The sequence below is a fragment of the Monomorium pharaonis genome, chromosome 5 (genome assembly GCF_013373865.1).
Source record: "Monomorium pharaonis isolate MP-MQ-018 chromosome 5, ASM1337386v2, whole genome shotgun sequence".
NCBI lineage: Eukaryota > Metazoa > Arthropoda > Insecta > Hymenoptera > Formicidae > Monomorium > Monomorium pharaonis.
Window position 1 is genome coordinate 3,432,004 of NC_050471.1, and position 14,090 is coordinate 3,446,093.

At 37.1% G+C, this 14,090-nt stretch overlaps 1 protein-coding gene and 1 pseudogene across 5 annotated transcripts in view; one reads left to right on the forward strand and one right to left on the reverse strand.

The window, feature by feature from the left end:
- Nucleotides 1-14,090, reverse strand: part of LOC105835291 (maternal protein pumilio) — an 80,185-nt gene that overhangs the window by 46,977 nt on the left and 19,118 nt on the right. For all 5 annotated transcript variants that reach the window (XM_036286717.1, XM_036286719.1, XM_036286718.1 and 2 more), the window contains 5 exons: nucleotides 13,720-13,864; nucleotides 10,118-10,229; nucleotides 9,555-9,654; nucleotides 9,329-9,459; nucleotides 7,342-7,699 (listed from right to left, as the gene is read on the reverse strand). In XM_036286717.1, the coding sequence (XP_036142610.1) occupies nucleotides 7,342-7,699; nucleotides 9,329-9,459; nucleotides 9,555-9,654; nucleotides 10,118-10,229; nucleotides 13,720-13,864 (846 nt within the window). The remainder of the gene's footprint in view (nucleotides 1-7,341; nucleotides 7,700-9,328; nucleotides 9,460-9,554; nucleotides 9,655-10,117; nucleotides 10,230-13,719; nucleotides 13,865-14,090) is intronic.
- On the forward strand, nucleotides 1,628-7,334 carry LOC114254962 (annotated as a pseudogene).

A 14,090-nucleotide genomic window follows, 5' to 3' on the forward strand; every position in this document is an offset into this window, starting at 1 on the left:
TGCGTAAGTTATCAAGACGATGACGAGTACCACGACGCCGACGCATCGACGCAGGTGTCGGGAAAATGAAGAGGCACGCTTGTCTGACTCGGCAAAAATTACTGCGCGCAGCCTGCGGAATGCAATCCATCAACGACGGATCTCCTGGGTGCGTCAAAGGGGGCCGGAAGGGGTAAATGCTCCCCGAGCGTTACAGAGATACAAGAAAGACGCGAAAAAACTTTGCGCTTGCGCAACAATTTTTATGCTCACCTAATGAAATCTACCCATGACAAAATAATTAATTGCATTCATTTTACTAATTAATGCATGTTATGTAAAAAGATGAACGCGAGTAGGACATACATTTTTAAAAACCTCGCCTTCATGGTAACATAAGGCAAATTATGCATAAATTTCTCGACTCGTGAGGGAAAATTAAATATCGAGTCGCTGATAAATCGAGAACGGCACGAGGAAACGATGGTACCTCTCGGTGGCTCTCTTCCGGGCACGTCTATGTCAGAGTGAATCACTCAGCGTGAAAAATGGCGGAACGGCGACGAAGGCGCGAGGGAAAGGGAACTAGCCAGCTTTACCGTAGTCGAGGTATGGCCGGTTATGTTATGTAAGGATGCCAAAAATATCGCCGAATGAGTGACAAGCACTTGGCCTATTCGGCTGTATTCGTTGTCAGGCAACACGAGGCGATTATTCGCAAAGGTGTGCCGAATCTTCCCTCCCCACCTGGACCGGTCAGCGCCAGGTAATGCGCAGTACGCAAATTTGCCCAAACTACATGGATGATAATATCCTGCTTATGGTAGAATTGGTCACTGATCAAAGTAAATCTTTTTTTAATTAATATTTAAATATATTTAGAATATTTAAAAACTTAACTTACTAAAAAGATTTACTTCAATCAGAGTTTCCAGTTCTTCAATAAATATTTAAAAAATTTACAGAAAATAAAACCGCTCAAGGATTTCGAAAAAATTTCTTTTACCTATCGAGTGTTCCTTGCTTCTTTGATCAATTTGAAGCGTCTTCTCTTAGCGAGAGTAGCAGAAGAAATTGTTCCTCTCTTTAATTTTTAACACTATCTTAATTAAACTTGAAATCAAAATTGAAATAAAATCCCCTTGAAATTGATCGAGGAATGTGGTCAGTTATTTTGAAACCTATTCGCGTACAACCAGATTAAATATTTTGGTCCTCTTATTAGATTAAATAAATTTCACACGACGCATCCAAATCGCCTGACACTCGAAAACTAACGACAGCGAAATCCAGTTCTGACGGTGGACGACGAACTACGCGTCCAACTGTCAATCGCAGCAGTAGGTTTGGCACGTAGTTTAGATTCCATAAAAAAAAATTTGAAGGTTGCGAAAATCAGTTCTTATAACTATTAATAATAAATATTCACAAAAGGTAATACCCTAATTTTCAAAAACCTAAATACGTACACAGAAAAAAAATGTAATATAGCCAATAACATATGTTATTGCGGGCTGCCAACTACATAATATACTGAATACAATAATATTTGCTATTAATGCAAGTACAATGTTGATACTGCAATAGCATATATTATTGTATTGAGTATATCTGCAATTGGCAGCCCGCAATAACATATCTTATTAAATATATTACATTTTTTTTCAGTAGATTATAGTAAGCAAAAACATATATTAGACAATTATATTTTTACTTCAAAGGCAATTTAGGTCTTTTTTATCCAGTCTAAATTCTTTTTCACCTGAGTCGAAAAAGATCTAGAGATTATCGATAAAAAGTTAATTACGCTTATATTTAACTACGTGTAATGTTTTTATAGTAATAACGCGAGTTTATAATAAACAAAAAAACTTTTTTCTGTGTTTTCTAAAGTTTCACAATTAAAAATAAAAATGTAAAAATACAGAAGAATATTGAAGAAAAATATCATGAAATTCGTGCGTTTTATGTTTACATTCTTGCCTAGCTGTCGACAATCTGTCGACAATCTGTCGACGGTCTTAATCGATGCGACTAAAACTACGCATTTTACGGAATACCCCCTGACGGAAGACAGATTAAAATGTCGAGCGATAAGAGGTAGAAGGTGACGATCCACGAGGCGATAAATAAAAATCGGCGAGTATCCAGCAAACGATGTAAAAAGCAGGTCACGCGGAAAATTCAAGATCGATGGGAGAAACGCGCGAGCGGAGGATATGTTCGACGCTTCGAGATAGAATCTTTGAATTCCCGGGTGCAAAACGCCGGGAAACGATTTCGTGCCCCGAAGATTGTAACCTTCGGGCGATGATACAGATTTTCATCGGGAGGAAGAGTCATTGCACTTTATGCTGAATGGGCAGCGAGTCAACAACCCGTCTTCTCTCTCTCTTGCTCCATCTATCCATGTATGCGTTTACACCACACCTTCACGGTCTCTTCTTTCCTCTCTCTTTCTCCGTTCTCTTCCCGCGAGGAGGAAAAATGCAGCGGGGAGGAAAGGGGGGAAAGAGAGGACGGGGGAGAGCCGGGACGAGGGTAGAGGGGGTTGGAAGAGAAGGTCTGGGAATCGCTTCATGCATCGGGGAGCACAAGCGCTCGCGTAATAACACGATCGGAAGGCGAGCGAGCACCGTCTCACGCGTGCACGCACTTTTCGTGCGCCGACACGCGTGGCTCTCTCCCTCACGTCGCAACCGTACGCGCGCCGGCATATTAGAAGGAAAAGCACGGGCGTGCGCGCGCTCGTCGTCGAAACGCTCGTGCACGCGGCGCGGCGCAATCCCCGTCCCGGTACGAGAGCGCGAACGAGCATCCTATTTTTATATGTATGGCGCACACACAGGACGCGCGACGCGCGCGTCGCGAAAATCTCGGCGAAGGGAGACTCGAAGGTCGACCTTTTTTTAACGAGTGAGGTAATTCAAGGTACGAAGTATTGCGGCTTGACGATCAAAGCTCTTTGGACAAATCTCTTTGATTCGTGTCTCGTATTAACAATAGCGTTAGAAATGTTCTTTCGTCATTTTTTGAGACAACTAAAAAAAATATATATTCCGGCGTTATGCTTCAAACATGATACTACCATAGTAATTCGATGCTTTTAACGAGAATGAGAAAAATCGGATTTTTCGTTACGTCAACCTGACGTAAAACACATGTTATACGATTTTTCTTTTTTTCCAAAAATTCTCGGTGACTCAGAAGAGTTAAAGATAACGTCGGGTCTGACCGGTGAAATAGACTTACTCTTGCGATAGACTTACTAAACGATGCACGCGTCTACGGAAGTAGAAACTCGTTCGTAGAGTAAAATTTATAAGAAGTACCGTGTCGCGTCTATCTTTTTCCAGACATCTAGTCTCGGCTCATGGTCGCCGGCGACTTTGCGTCGTATTTTGCGTTCTCATCGAGGCGTGAGAACGCAGAAGAAAGAGAGAAACAGAGAGAAAGAGAGACTGGGCAGATTTTATGCGGTATTTTGCACTGCGTTAGTAATTTATCTCGCGATATTTTCTAGCCCTGCGATATTTCCCGAACGTCTTCCGAAATATTCAAATATATTTAAGATCGACAGATAAAATAAGGGCCGGTAGAACTCGCTCGAATAAAATTAATAAGCATTATGTCGCGTCTATCTTTTTTCAGACATCTAGTCTCGACTTACAGTTGCTAACGATTTTGCACCGCATTTTGCGTTCTCAACGAGACATAAGAACGCAGGAAGAGAAAGAGAGAGAGAGAGAGAGAGAGAGAGAGAGAGAGAGAGAGAGAGAGAGAGAGAGAGAGAGAGAGAGAGAGAGGAGAGAGAGAGAGAGAGAATCATCAAGGCGATATTTTCCGATGTTTCCCGAATTATTCAAGTATATTTAAGATCGATAAATAAAATTAAGACTAGTATTCACAGTTGAATCCCATATTGAAGACTCACTCTCAAGTATTGTCTTATGTCATCAATCAATTTAAAAATCATATCTCAAGACGTTTTTTGAGTCGGTTTTTAAATAAGAATCGAACTATACAAATACCCAACAAAAACCTATAAATAACATGCTATATATACAACGTGTCTTAAAAATGAAAAGAAACAATGACAAATATTTTTAACGCAACACAGACAGTGTCATTGCAGACGACTTGCTACGCATATGAGTCTTGTTCTTCGCGCGGAAACCGCTGTCGTGGCTTTTTCCTGAGAACAATGGTCACCGGTGGTACCATTTCCCGTAGGCGGGAAAGAGCGTTACAACTGCTGTCTTCCCCGTCTTCGTCTTTACTCGATTTTATCGTTTTAAGAGTTAATACAAAAGTTTCTTGGACGCTCTTTACGAAAAGGGATTCTGAGGCCGAGATATTATCGAGAAAGAAAGAAATCACCGTGATAAAGTTTTCAGAAAAACATTTACGAATCCGACAATCGTATAAACGATCAAAATATTCGTAATATAATTAATGTTACAGTTCAGATGAAGATAGGCAATTGAACGGTCAAAACAGGATCTTAATACTTATTGTGTGACTTATATATTTTTCTAGTTCATTTGATTTATTCCGAAAAATATTACTTCAGTCAAGGTTCGAACCTGAATCTCCCAGTATTTCGCGTGGGAGTCTAGCCAATTCGAGGCATTATCGAGGCATATGATAATATTCTTTACAATAAATTTTTTTTATATTTCGAGGTCGGGAATTATACATCTCACAATCAGTTAAATTGATAATATTGTGATATTACAAATCTAACTTTATTCTAATTAGCTGCGTAAGTTCGAAAGTAAACGGCGCGTTCAAATAAACTAGAAAAATGTACAAGTCACACAATAAGCATTTAGATTTTACACTGACCGGTAATTCGCCTATCTCCACCTGAATTGTGTTATTCACATATGCGGTCTTATATATTATTGTTATAATTAATGTCGAGAGGCATACGCGCACGCTCCGCGACATGCCTGAGTTCGAGCACTTGACGAGATGCAGGAACGCGCTCCGATGGTACCGATATACCCTTGCCGTTCTATTTTCTGAATAGGCACTCAAAGTAGACACGTCGAGAAGCTGTCACTCAATGATTTATACATACGTCCGCGGTCGCCACTCGCTGGCCGTTTCTCTCTTTAAAACCCGCGCGGATTGCCACCCATTATTGACACGAGGGCCGCTTTTGTAAAGGTGGAATAGAAAAAGTATGTCCTCGAGAATATACGCTATCAAGGCCGCGAGGGTTGCGCGAGGACATCATTGTGTTCGCCGGCCGGTCAAAAAGACGGGTAAAAAGTACAGCGGTCAAAAGCGTTCAGTTAAAATGTCATGCGCGGTCTATCTCGTTTCTCACGTCATTAGGTCGCGAATAAAATCAGACGAAGGCTAGAATAAATCATTTTCATTCGGATATGCGCATTTCGGGCAAATTAGATATAAGGGAGACGTTTATCCTTCAGATGATATGACCTAATTACTAATAAAAGATGAAAAAAAGTCAGATGAAATACGAGTTGAAAACCAAACTACGAGTCGGTTCTGTCATCGAGAACGGAAGAACGGACGAATGAACAAGGACGTCACATGACGCACGTGCGCAAAACGACGTGGCTATTTTCTCTTGCTTGGCTATACTCGAAAATATTAGTGCTTTAATCGCGTCTTATTCGAGTGCGACTAGAGACTAGAAAGTAGTTTGAATTCTATTTCGCATTCAGACTGATCTCGAGTCACAGTCACGGTGGTCATTTATCGCAAAATAATGTTAAAGTGAACGTGGTCAGAATAAGCAATAATATTCTAAAAACTATTAATAAAGTCATAGCTCTAAGGTTCTTTTTTTAAATACGCGTAAAGAATTTTTTCCCCAAGAAAAAATATGGCAAGTTTTTTCAATTTTTTCCCAGCATCTATTTCCTTTTTATAGATTTTCTTCAACTTTGTGGATGTATAATATTTGCGGCAAAGAAGTCATTTTTACATAAAAAACCCAATTTAAACTGTAGCAAGATTGATCGCTTTGGCTGCAAATCATTTTTTTCATTACTAAGAAATGAAAAAGTTGATGAAAGTACCTGATATAAAAGCTAGATGCTTTATGGGAAGTTCCACAATGTCTTTTGCATGATTACATTTGAAATCTTCAGTAACTTCGAGAAATCGCGCGGAACTGGGAAAATTTGCTCGGGAGGAAGACCGCGCGGGAAAAGTGCGACGACAAAGCTAAGCGGTATAAATCGGGAGTGTACTTTTCAAAAGTAAGCATTTACTACATAATCAAGATTAATCTCTCCGTAATAACTGCATTACGACACTGCAGCGTAGCATCGTAACCGTCGTTTTATAAGAAGTCTAAGAAGAATTCTTTGTAAACTAATATTATTAACGTCCAGGAAAATCTGTTTGATCGTCGTATAAATGCTTGACATATTTTTATCCTGTCTTACACATACTAAAATTATATTAATATAATCGTGAGGTATAAATAGAAAATTTATAATTTCTTCATCGCTTCGGCTATCGAAGTAAAATATACTGAAAGACTTCTTTTAATAGATAAAATATGACGTGTAGTATTGAGAGATTCTTGTGTTGAAACAACGAATGTTTAATTAATCACGAATGAAGAGACTGACTTGTTGATCCTCAAATAAATAAGCTACGTAGATCTACATGTGAGAATTCTAAATATCAATTGATGTGTTACAACGTACATTTATACGTTTACATATTCGTAAATGGTCAGTTCAGTTTTCGTCACTTAGAAACCGATATTTCAAACATAGCGCATAGTAAATTCTATTTGCATAATAAACATGGAGATAAATTTAATAATTTTTCTTAATAATACAATCTACGTTGTCAACTGGCTATTTCCTTCAATCAGACTTTTCGCTCAATTTGCCGTAGAATAAATAATGGATATTATACTATTTAATAGCGCGGACTGTATAATTTTATAATTATAAAGTATTAATGTAATTAAACAAGAATAGAACTAGAAAAAATCTATTAAGGTAATCTAACGAAGCTTCAAAATCTTTTATATTTTATTCCAGATTAAAATTTGAATTTATCGTATTAATTTCATCATGTGTTACTAATTTATGATTTTTGCAATTTTCTTAATATTAATACTGAGAAAATAAACACTATAAGATAAATAATATAACAAAAATCGCGTAATTTTTTCGACAATCGGTATCAAACTAACAAGAATTTCAAAGAATTTCAAATTTGTGGTTACAAAAGCAATTTCCATGTATTTCTATCCAAGTAATATCGACAACATTTGTTACATTTTGCGCGACGACGGACGCACAAGTCTCTCTCCGTTCGGTAGCGCCTAAAAAAATAAATAAGCCGAACAAAACTTACCTGGACGTCGAAGTGTGTAGTGGTGTCTTGTGGCTGCGGAGGACCTTGTTGCTGTTGCTGTTGCTGTGAGGGTGGTGGACCCTGCGGCGGCGGCGGAGCTTGCGCCCCGAAAAGTTGTGCTGCCGCGTGCGAGTGCGGATGTTGTAGATGATGAGTCGGCGGTGCCTGATGATGTTGCAGATGATGCGGCGGTGCTGGCGCAAATGCCGCCATGAAATGTTCCTCGCTACCGACAACGTCGATCCCGGGTTTCAGCAGCACGACGCCGCCACCACCAGCGTTCACGGCCAGAGTGGCAGCAGCGTTTTTCTGAAATTCCTCCTCGCCCGGTGACGGTTGACGGCTTCCGGGTGTGCGACTGCAACAAAAATACGCAAAAATCAGTCAAAATGAACGAGAAATATAATTTAAAGTAAATATGTAGCAAAAAATAATTAATCTTAACAGATAATAGTTAACTTGCTCCGAAAATTTAATTATAGTTGAAACAAGTCTATAAGGTAATATGTGAGTAAGCGTAAGAAATTGTATTTTTATTTTCTCTATAAAGAAACTAACATGATTTTTCTAAAAGCGATAACAAATATATCAACTGTGAATATCAAAAACCTAGTTACAAATTACAAACGTGCACATATGCTTAATAAAAATAAAAATTTTAAAAACTTCAAATTTATATTTTTTTAGATGTGGAACGTTTTTTTTATTTTAATTTATATTTTGAATCTAATTTAAATTTAACAAACTTTAATATTTAATTCTATTAAGATTCTCTTTAATTAATAGAATCAATTTCTAATTACATGACATAGAAAAGTTAATTTTTACTGTGTATATTAAAAACTGAAAAACAAGTACACACATAAATCCATTAAATAGCTTAACAAAGAAACTCAAGATTCCACGTATATGCAATCGATTACATGTCATGTAACGGTGCACTTTGCATAATGCAATGCACGTAACAGGATGCAATCAGCAGGTTAGATTACTCGAGTTACTGATCTCGTGAGAAAAGAAAGTGTAATATTTATGGATGTTAACAACGGCCGTCAACAATAAACTACCTAATGTCATTATCATAATAACACAGAAATAAGTAATAATCCTATGGCTTGTGACATTTTACTCTCCAATACATCAATAAAACTGAATTAAACGTAGACGCGATAAATTTTTTACTTAAATTTGATAAAATCAGATCGCGTAAATCCTTATAAAAACAGGTAAAAAAAATCATCATTATTCTACTATATATTATACATAATTCTATTTACATTTTCCTCTTTACTAATTATGAGTTAGAAATAAAACCACATGGACGCTTAAATTCTTAAACATTTCTTAAACTCTAAATTATTGAAAGATTTGGAATAAATAAATTTAATTTAATAAGAATAGAAATACTATACAAAGTACAAGTAAACAGCGTATAGTCTCACAAAAACAGAAGAACAATGTCGGTAACGTCGTCGTCTTTGTGTTTTCTGTCGTGTACTACTGATGGCGCAACATTACTGAGACTCGAGCGAGAAATTATCACGAAAGGAAATAAGAGAGAAAATATGATGTCATCGACCGTGTGTACAGTATGCCCTTGAATAACTATCGCTATTTTACCAGTACTTATTTCACCATGATAATTACAGTAGATGTAATATGTAAAAAAATTATATTTCTATGATAAGCTATAGTGAGAAAGCGTTTCGTGCTACATGATGCACCCGTGAATTATTCATTTGGTTATATCCGATACTATTATAAATTCCTACAATTTTTCTGCTCGAATTTGGTCTATCTTGTTCTGCTCTAATTTGTTGTTCTGCTCTAACTTATCAATTCTGAATGTTTAAAATATTCCAAAAATAAACAGAAGTAACGTTGGTCGAACGTCGGTCTGTGTTTAAAGAGAAATACGCTTTGGATATACGAGACATATCATATAATGTTTAATATTAGATAGTTCAACCAGCAAATTAGAACTTACTTAAATCCTTTGTCGTCGTCTAAGCCATTTTGTGACGCTAATCCATTACCTTGCGGCCCAGCATCATCCTTTGTACTATCAAAGGGGCTTGCCGAACCTTTTTCTTTTTCTTTCTTGTCTGTATCGGCATTCTGCATGGAAAAAAAAAACAAAATAAATAAACAGCTATATGTACATTAAAACATAAATTAACAGTAAAGGCCTGATGCCATCATGTAGTACTTACCAATCTCAGAGATACTATTCGTGGTTCCAAATCTTTTGGTGTAGTAGGACTTGATCCAAGAACGTATTCAACCATTTTAACTCCCAAACCTCCTGTTTCACTGCAAGAAAAAAATTATTGTCAATAATATTGTTAACAACACAAGTATAGATTAATAATAATATATTATAATGTTTTAAATCTTTCTCTGGCTGTCATAATATTTTTATCAAATTTATCGATTTTCTTTAAGTTTCATTAAAATCTTATTAACAATTTTAATATAGTTTTAATATTAATAATTTTAATCACATTTAACTACTCTCTTATTAAAAATTATATTGGAATAAAGCTAACTTATGCAAATGAGATATAAGACCATCATTTATATATAAGTATACAATCTTAAAATTTTAATTCGTAAAGACTTTTACGTTTATTTTCTTACAAGATGAAGTTATCAATGCTTTGACATCGTACGGGGCAGATGTCGCGTTTTATTTTAACGTTCAGAATCTACGTAATAGTATGTAGATTCCCAGCGTAATACCCGGAAGCAAAACAACATATAAAAACAAACGAACCTGCTTCTAGGACTGAGCACTGTCCCGACTTCTGACGCTTGATGGTGATATCCTGTTCCAACTCCCACACGTCTACCCGTACCCATTGAAATTGGTTGCGACACTGCATGATCTGTGAAGGACAAACATACGTGACAATATTTACATATATAAATTATGTGATTCAGAAACATTTCTCTTTAAGAAAATAACTAGCACAATCGAACTCCTAACAGTTTTAACTTTCCTTCGATTAACCATGTATATTGTGTTTTGTAGACATCGAGAAACGGATTTTTCGTAGATATTGACTTTTTTCTTTTATCGAATTTCTTTAAATTTTTCAATTAAACAAAAATATTAAAATCCGGTTCTCAATAATTAATAGAATTAATTATAAGAAAGACATAAATAAAGAATAATGTTCTCGATATACAAAAAGTACGAGTGTATGTGTCTGATGCTTCCGCCACAAGTGCGAGTCAATACAAAGAAGGATCAATAGACACAAATATATATAACAAACCTCTCCCTCCATAACGTACACACGGAATACATATTACCGAAGAAATAATCCTCTCGTGTAATTTGTACAAGGTATCGAAACAATTTTTATTTAAGCTTTACATTTCTACATGATTGTATCTTGCATCATTATCCATTGTACAAAAACAGATGCTGTGCAAAAAAATATGAACAATGAAGTTCATCTTTCATGGAAGAGAATCACATATTAAGAAGTTTATTCAAAGCAATAAAAGTAACTTTTATTTTCTGAAAATCCAGAGGCTTCTTCTTTGTGACTATATTAGATTACAGCATTAAAAGTAAATTTTTCCGTTGCCTTGTGAGAAACTTGAACAATATTAGACCTTAAGACATTTCGAAAAAATTAGTTCTTCGATTAAAAGATTACTACACCATTACTGTGATTTCGAAAGAGGTGACAAACCTGATTATTTGTTAATTCGCTTAAGGATAAGAGAAGGGAATTCATTTGGATTCTAAATTTGACGACAGGTCTCCAACAAGAGAACTCTATCAATGCGAAAGAAGAGAGCAAAGATAAAAATAACAATGAGTAGAATTTATTCAAACAGCAAATTGCCACCGTCGAGAAGCAGCTGCGGCCACGAGCATTATCGAACGAGATTCCGTTGAGGGCTCCCGTATAGATAGAGAAGTTTTTTCCGCCTTTTCACGCGCGCAGCCCCATATGACGCCAATACAACGGCGCGACGGCCCAGGTGGACGATCGGCCAGGGGGTTGGTGGTCGGCTGGGGGTGCTCGCTAACGGGGTGGTTCAGTAGATACGATCCTGGACGTTGGGACGTTGCCCCTACTGCCGCCTCTGATGCCGGGCGTCTGTCGCCATGGTAACAGCCGCGTTGCACCCATCGCGGTGTGACGCACACACGGCGAACGCCACCACCATCGCCGTCGTCACCACATCCACATCCACATCCACTTCCGCATCCGCATCTATTCCCATAGCCATGGCCACAGTCATAGCCACAGTTACAATAATAGCCACAACCACATCAACATCACCACTATCCTGTCTTGTGCTTGCAAAAAAGACTTCTTTGGCGCACACCCGGTATATATACTAGATACTATATAGGTTTTTAATACTATATGTAATATTCATTGGATATACGTTCATTAGATATTTTCAGATTGGACGAATCGCGCGTGATACTTGCGCATTTAGAGACTAATACAGACATTTGTGTTTGCAGCATCAGTTAAATGTAAAATAAAAAAAGATTGCGCAATGTTGAAATAATTGACAAACGTATCTGAACGAATATCTATTTGATTGAAAAATACCTATTGATCGCAAATACAAAAGGAGCCAAAATCTATGTCTGATGCGCACGGCATCATAGCTTTCTAAAAACACTTTAAAAAAATACGAATGATTTAGATATTTTTCTTAGCATTTCTTAGCTTTAAAGTTTGACAACTTCATTAACATATCGATAGATTCACCTAAATACTTTAAATTTTTGCAACTTTTATAAAGAAAACTTATAAAAAATTACATTATATGTTTAAAAGAAAGCCGAAATATTTTTAAATATTTGTGTGACACCTTCAATTTCAAGACAAACTTTATATTGTACTATTAATCTCTTTATTCCATTTTCTCAATTGGAAATTTTTCTCATCTAGATTCGGATTGTAATATTTGCTAGCATAAGCGATTTCAAGAACCAGATTTCGACCCATGCAATAGATGTGCATTATGTGTAATATTAAACAGCATCAAATAAAGTTTAATATACGACTGTATCATACAATATGATTGTACATTTTACGACCAAAGAAAACGACTTGCAGATTAGACATCACAGATAATCTGACATGCCCTTTGCAATTATTCACGATAGTAACAAAAAGAATTTTTTTCCTACAACTGTATGTTTTATAAGCAAGTAAAAAAACCTACGTATTAGTATATATATATGTATGCGGGTGTACCAGCTGCATTTATTAACGTATCACGTGTTTAATCGATCAAACAGCTGAACCAATTATGTCACATGAAAACGTCACGCTATCAAGCAAGCTATCAAGTATAATTGTGATTAAATATTAGAGGTAGAGTAACGATTAGATTGGAAACGAATGACGAATATTCAAATGTATCAAGATTTCGTTAAAAAATCTCTGTAAAATACTTCTTCCTCAATTTGAAATAAGACGCCAAAGTTTTTCCCAGATAGTTGTTTTTAATTAGCACAAACCTCGGTTATATAAAAAAAAATTTTTTTTTTAAATATATTAAAAGACAAAACGAGAGAGAAAAATCATGAAATAAATTTTACTTCGAGAGAATTGAAATAAATGTGATATGGAAAGAGCTTTCCAAATTATTTTTAATTTTTGTTGGTGCTATCTATTAATCGATCGAATGCATTGTAAAAAAGGCTCTCTACCCCCTTTTCTCCCTTCCAATCATCCCCTCAACGGAAGGCAATGGCGGCGGTGAGCGAACTGCGTATATGTATCTACATGTTGTTCTTTTACTGCTATATCAATCAATAAGCGTGCACGACGTAAAACACGCGGCATTGCATCGTATCTCGTGTTTCTTATACAGATACGGTCGTCTTTCGTAAACAGAGACATCGGTCTATGATTGATTAACACACACATTTATCGTTGAAGGTTATTTTTCCGGCTCGAGTTTGACAATCTCTTCCTCTCCTAACTCTGATCGTTAAACTAACGATCAAGTTTCCAACGATTCGCGCTGTACAAAGATGCGATTCAATTCTTATAAGTGCAATAATGTGACTTTTTCGGTCATTAATGCTTTTTTCGTAAGTGTAAAAAAGAAGTATCGTGTTGTACACGTCGTAACGTTAAAATTACTTGAAATTATCATCGACAGCAATTTAATAGTGCATTATTACTGCGTACAATACTCAAATGTAACCAACGTGGACATTTCACGTCGGCCGTTTGCGCGCTAAGCGCTCTAGTGCTTGGCCAAACGGTTTCGATTACTCTACTCGACCGTGCCCGAGCTTCGTAAGCACTTCCGTTCCGTCGCCCGCGCGACGATCGAAATCCTGCTAACAGAGGACAACCATCGGCAATACAATCGTACCTGACGTCGTGCTCCAGGTGGAATCTCGCCACATGGTAGTCGGGTGGTCGCCCAAGTGAAGCAGGGTCCCACCACCTTTTACACCCCCTTCGTCCTTCGAGCCACCCTCGTCCACGCCCCAGAGCTTTTTTGTTGAGGGAGCGATCTGAAACACAAAAAAGAACAGGTCGTGAGCCTCCAGAGGTCAGTGAACACCTTGAAGCGCGCGTTTGTTGACACGAAACTCCCTGGAGTTCCGTCTCTATCTATCTCTCGTCTTCCCCCGTCCCTTCCGTTTGTCCAGCAAAGGGATACGAGGAAGCACTTGCATTAGAAAATTAAAAGTTCCCGACAAGATTAACGGTTCAGTAATGCACCACATTACTCGTTCT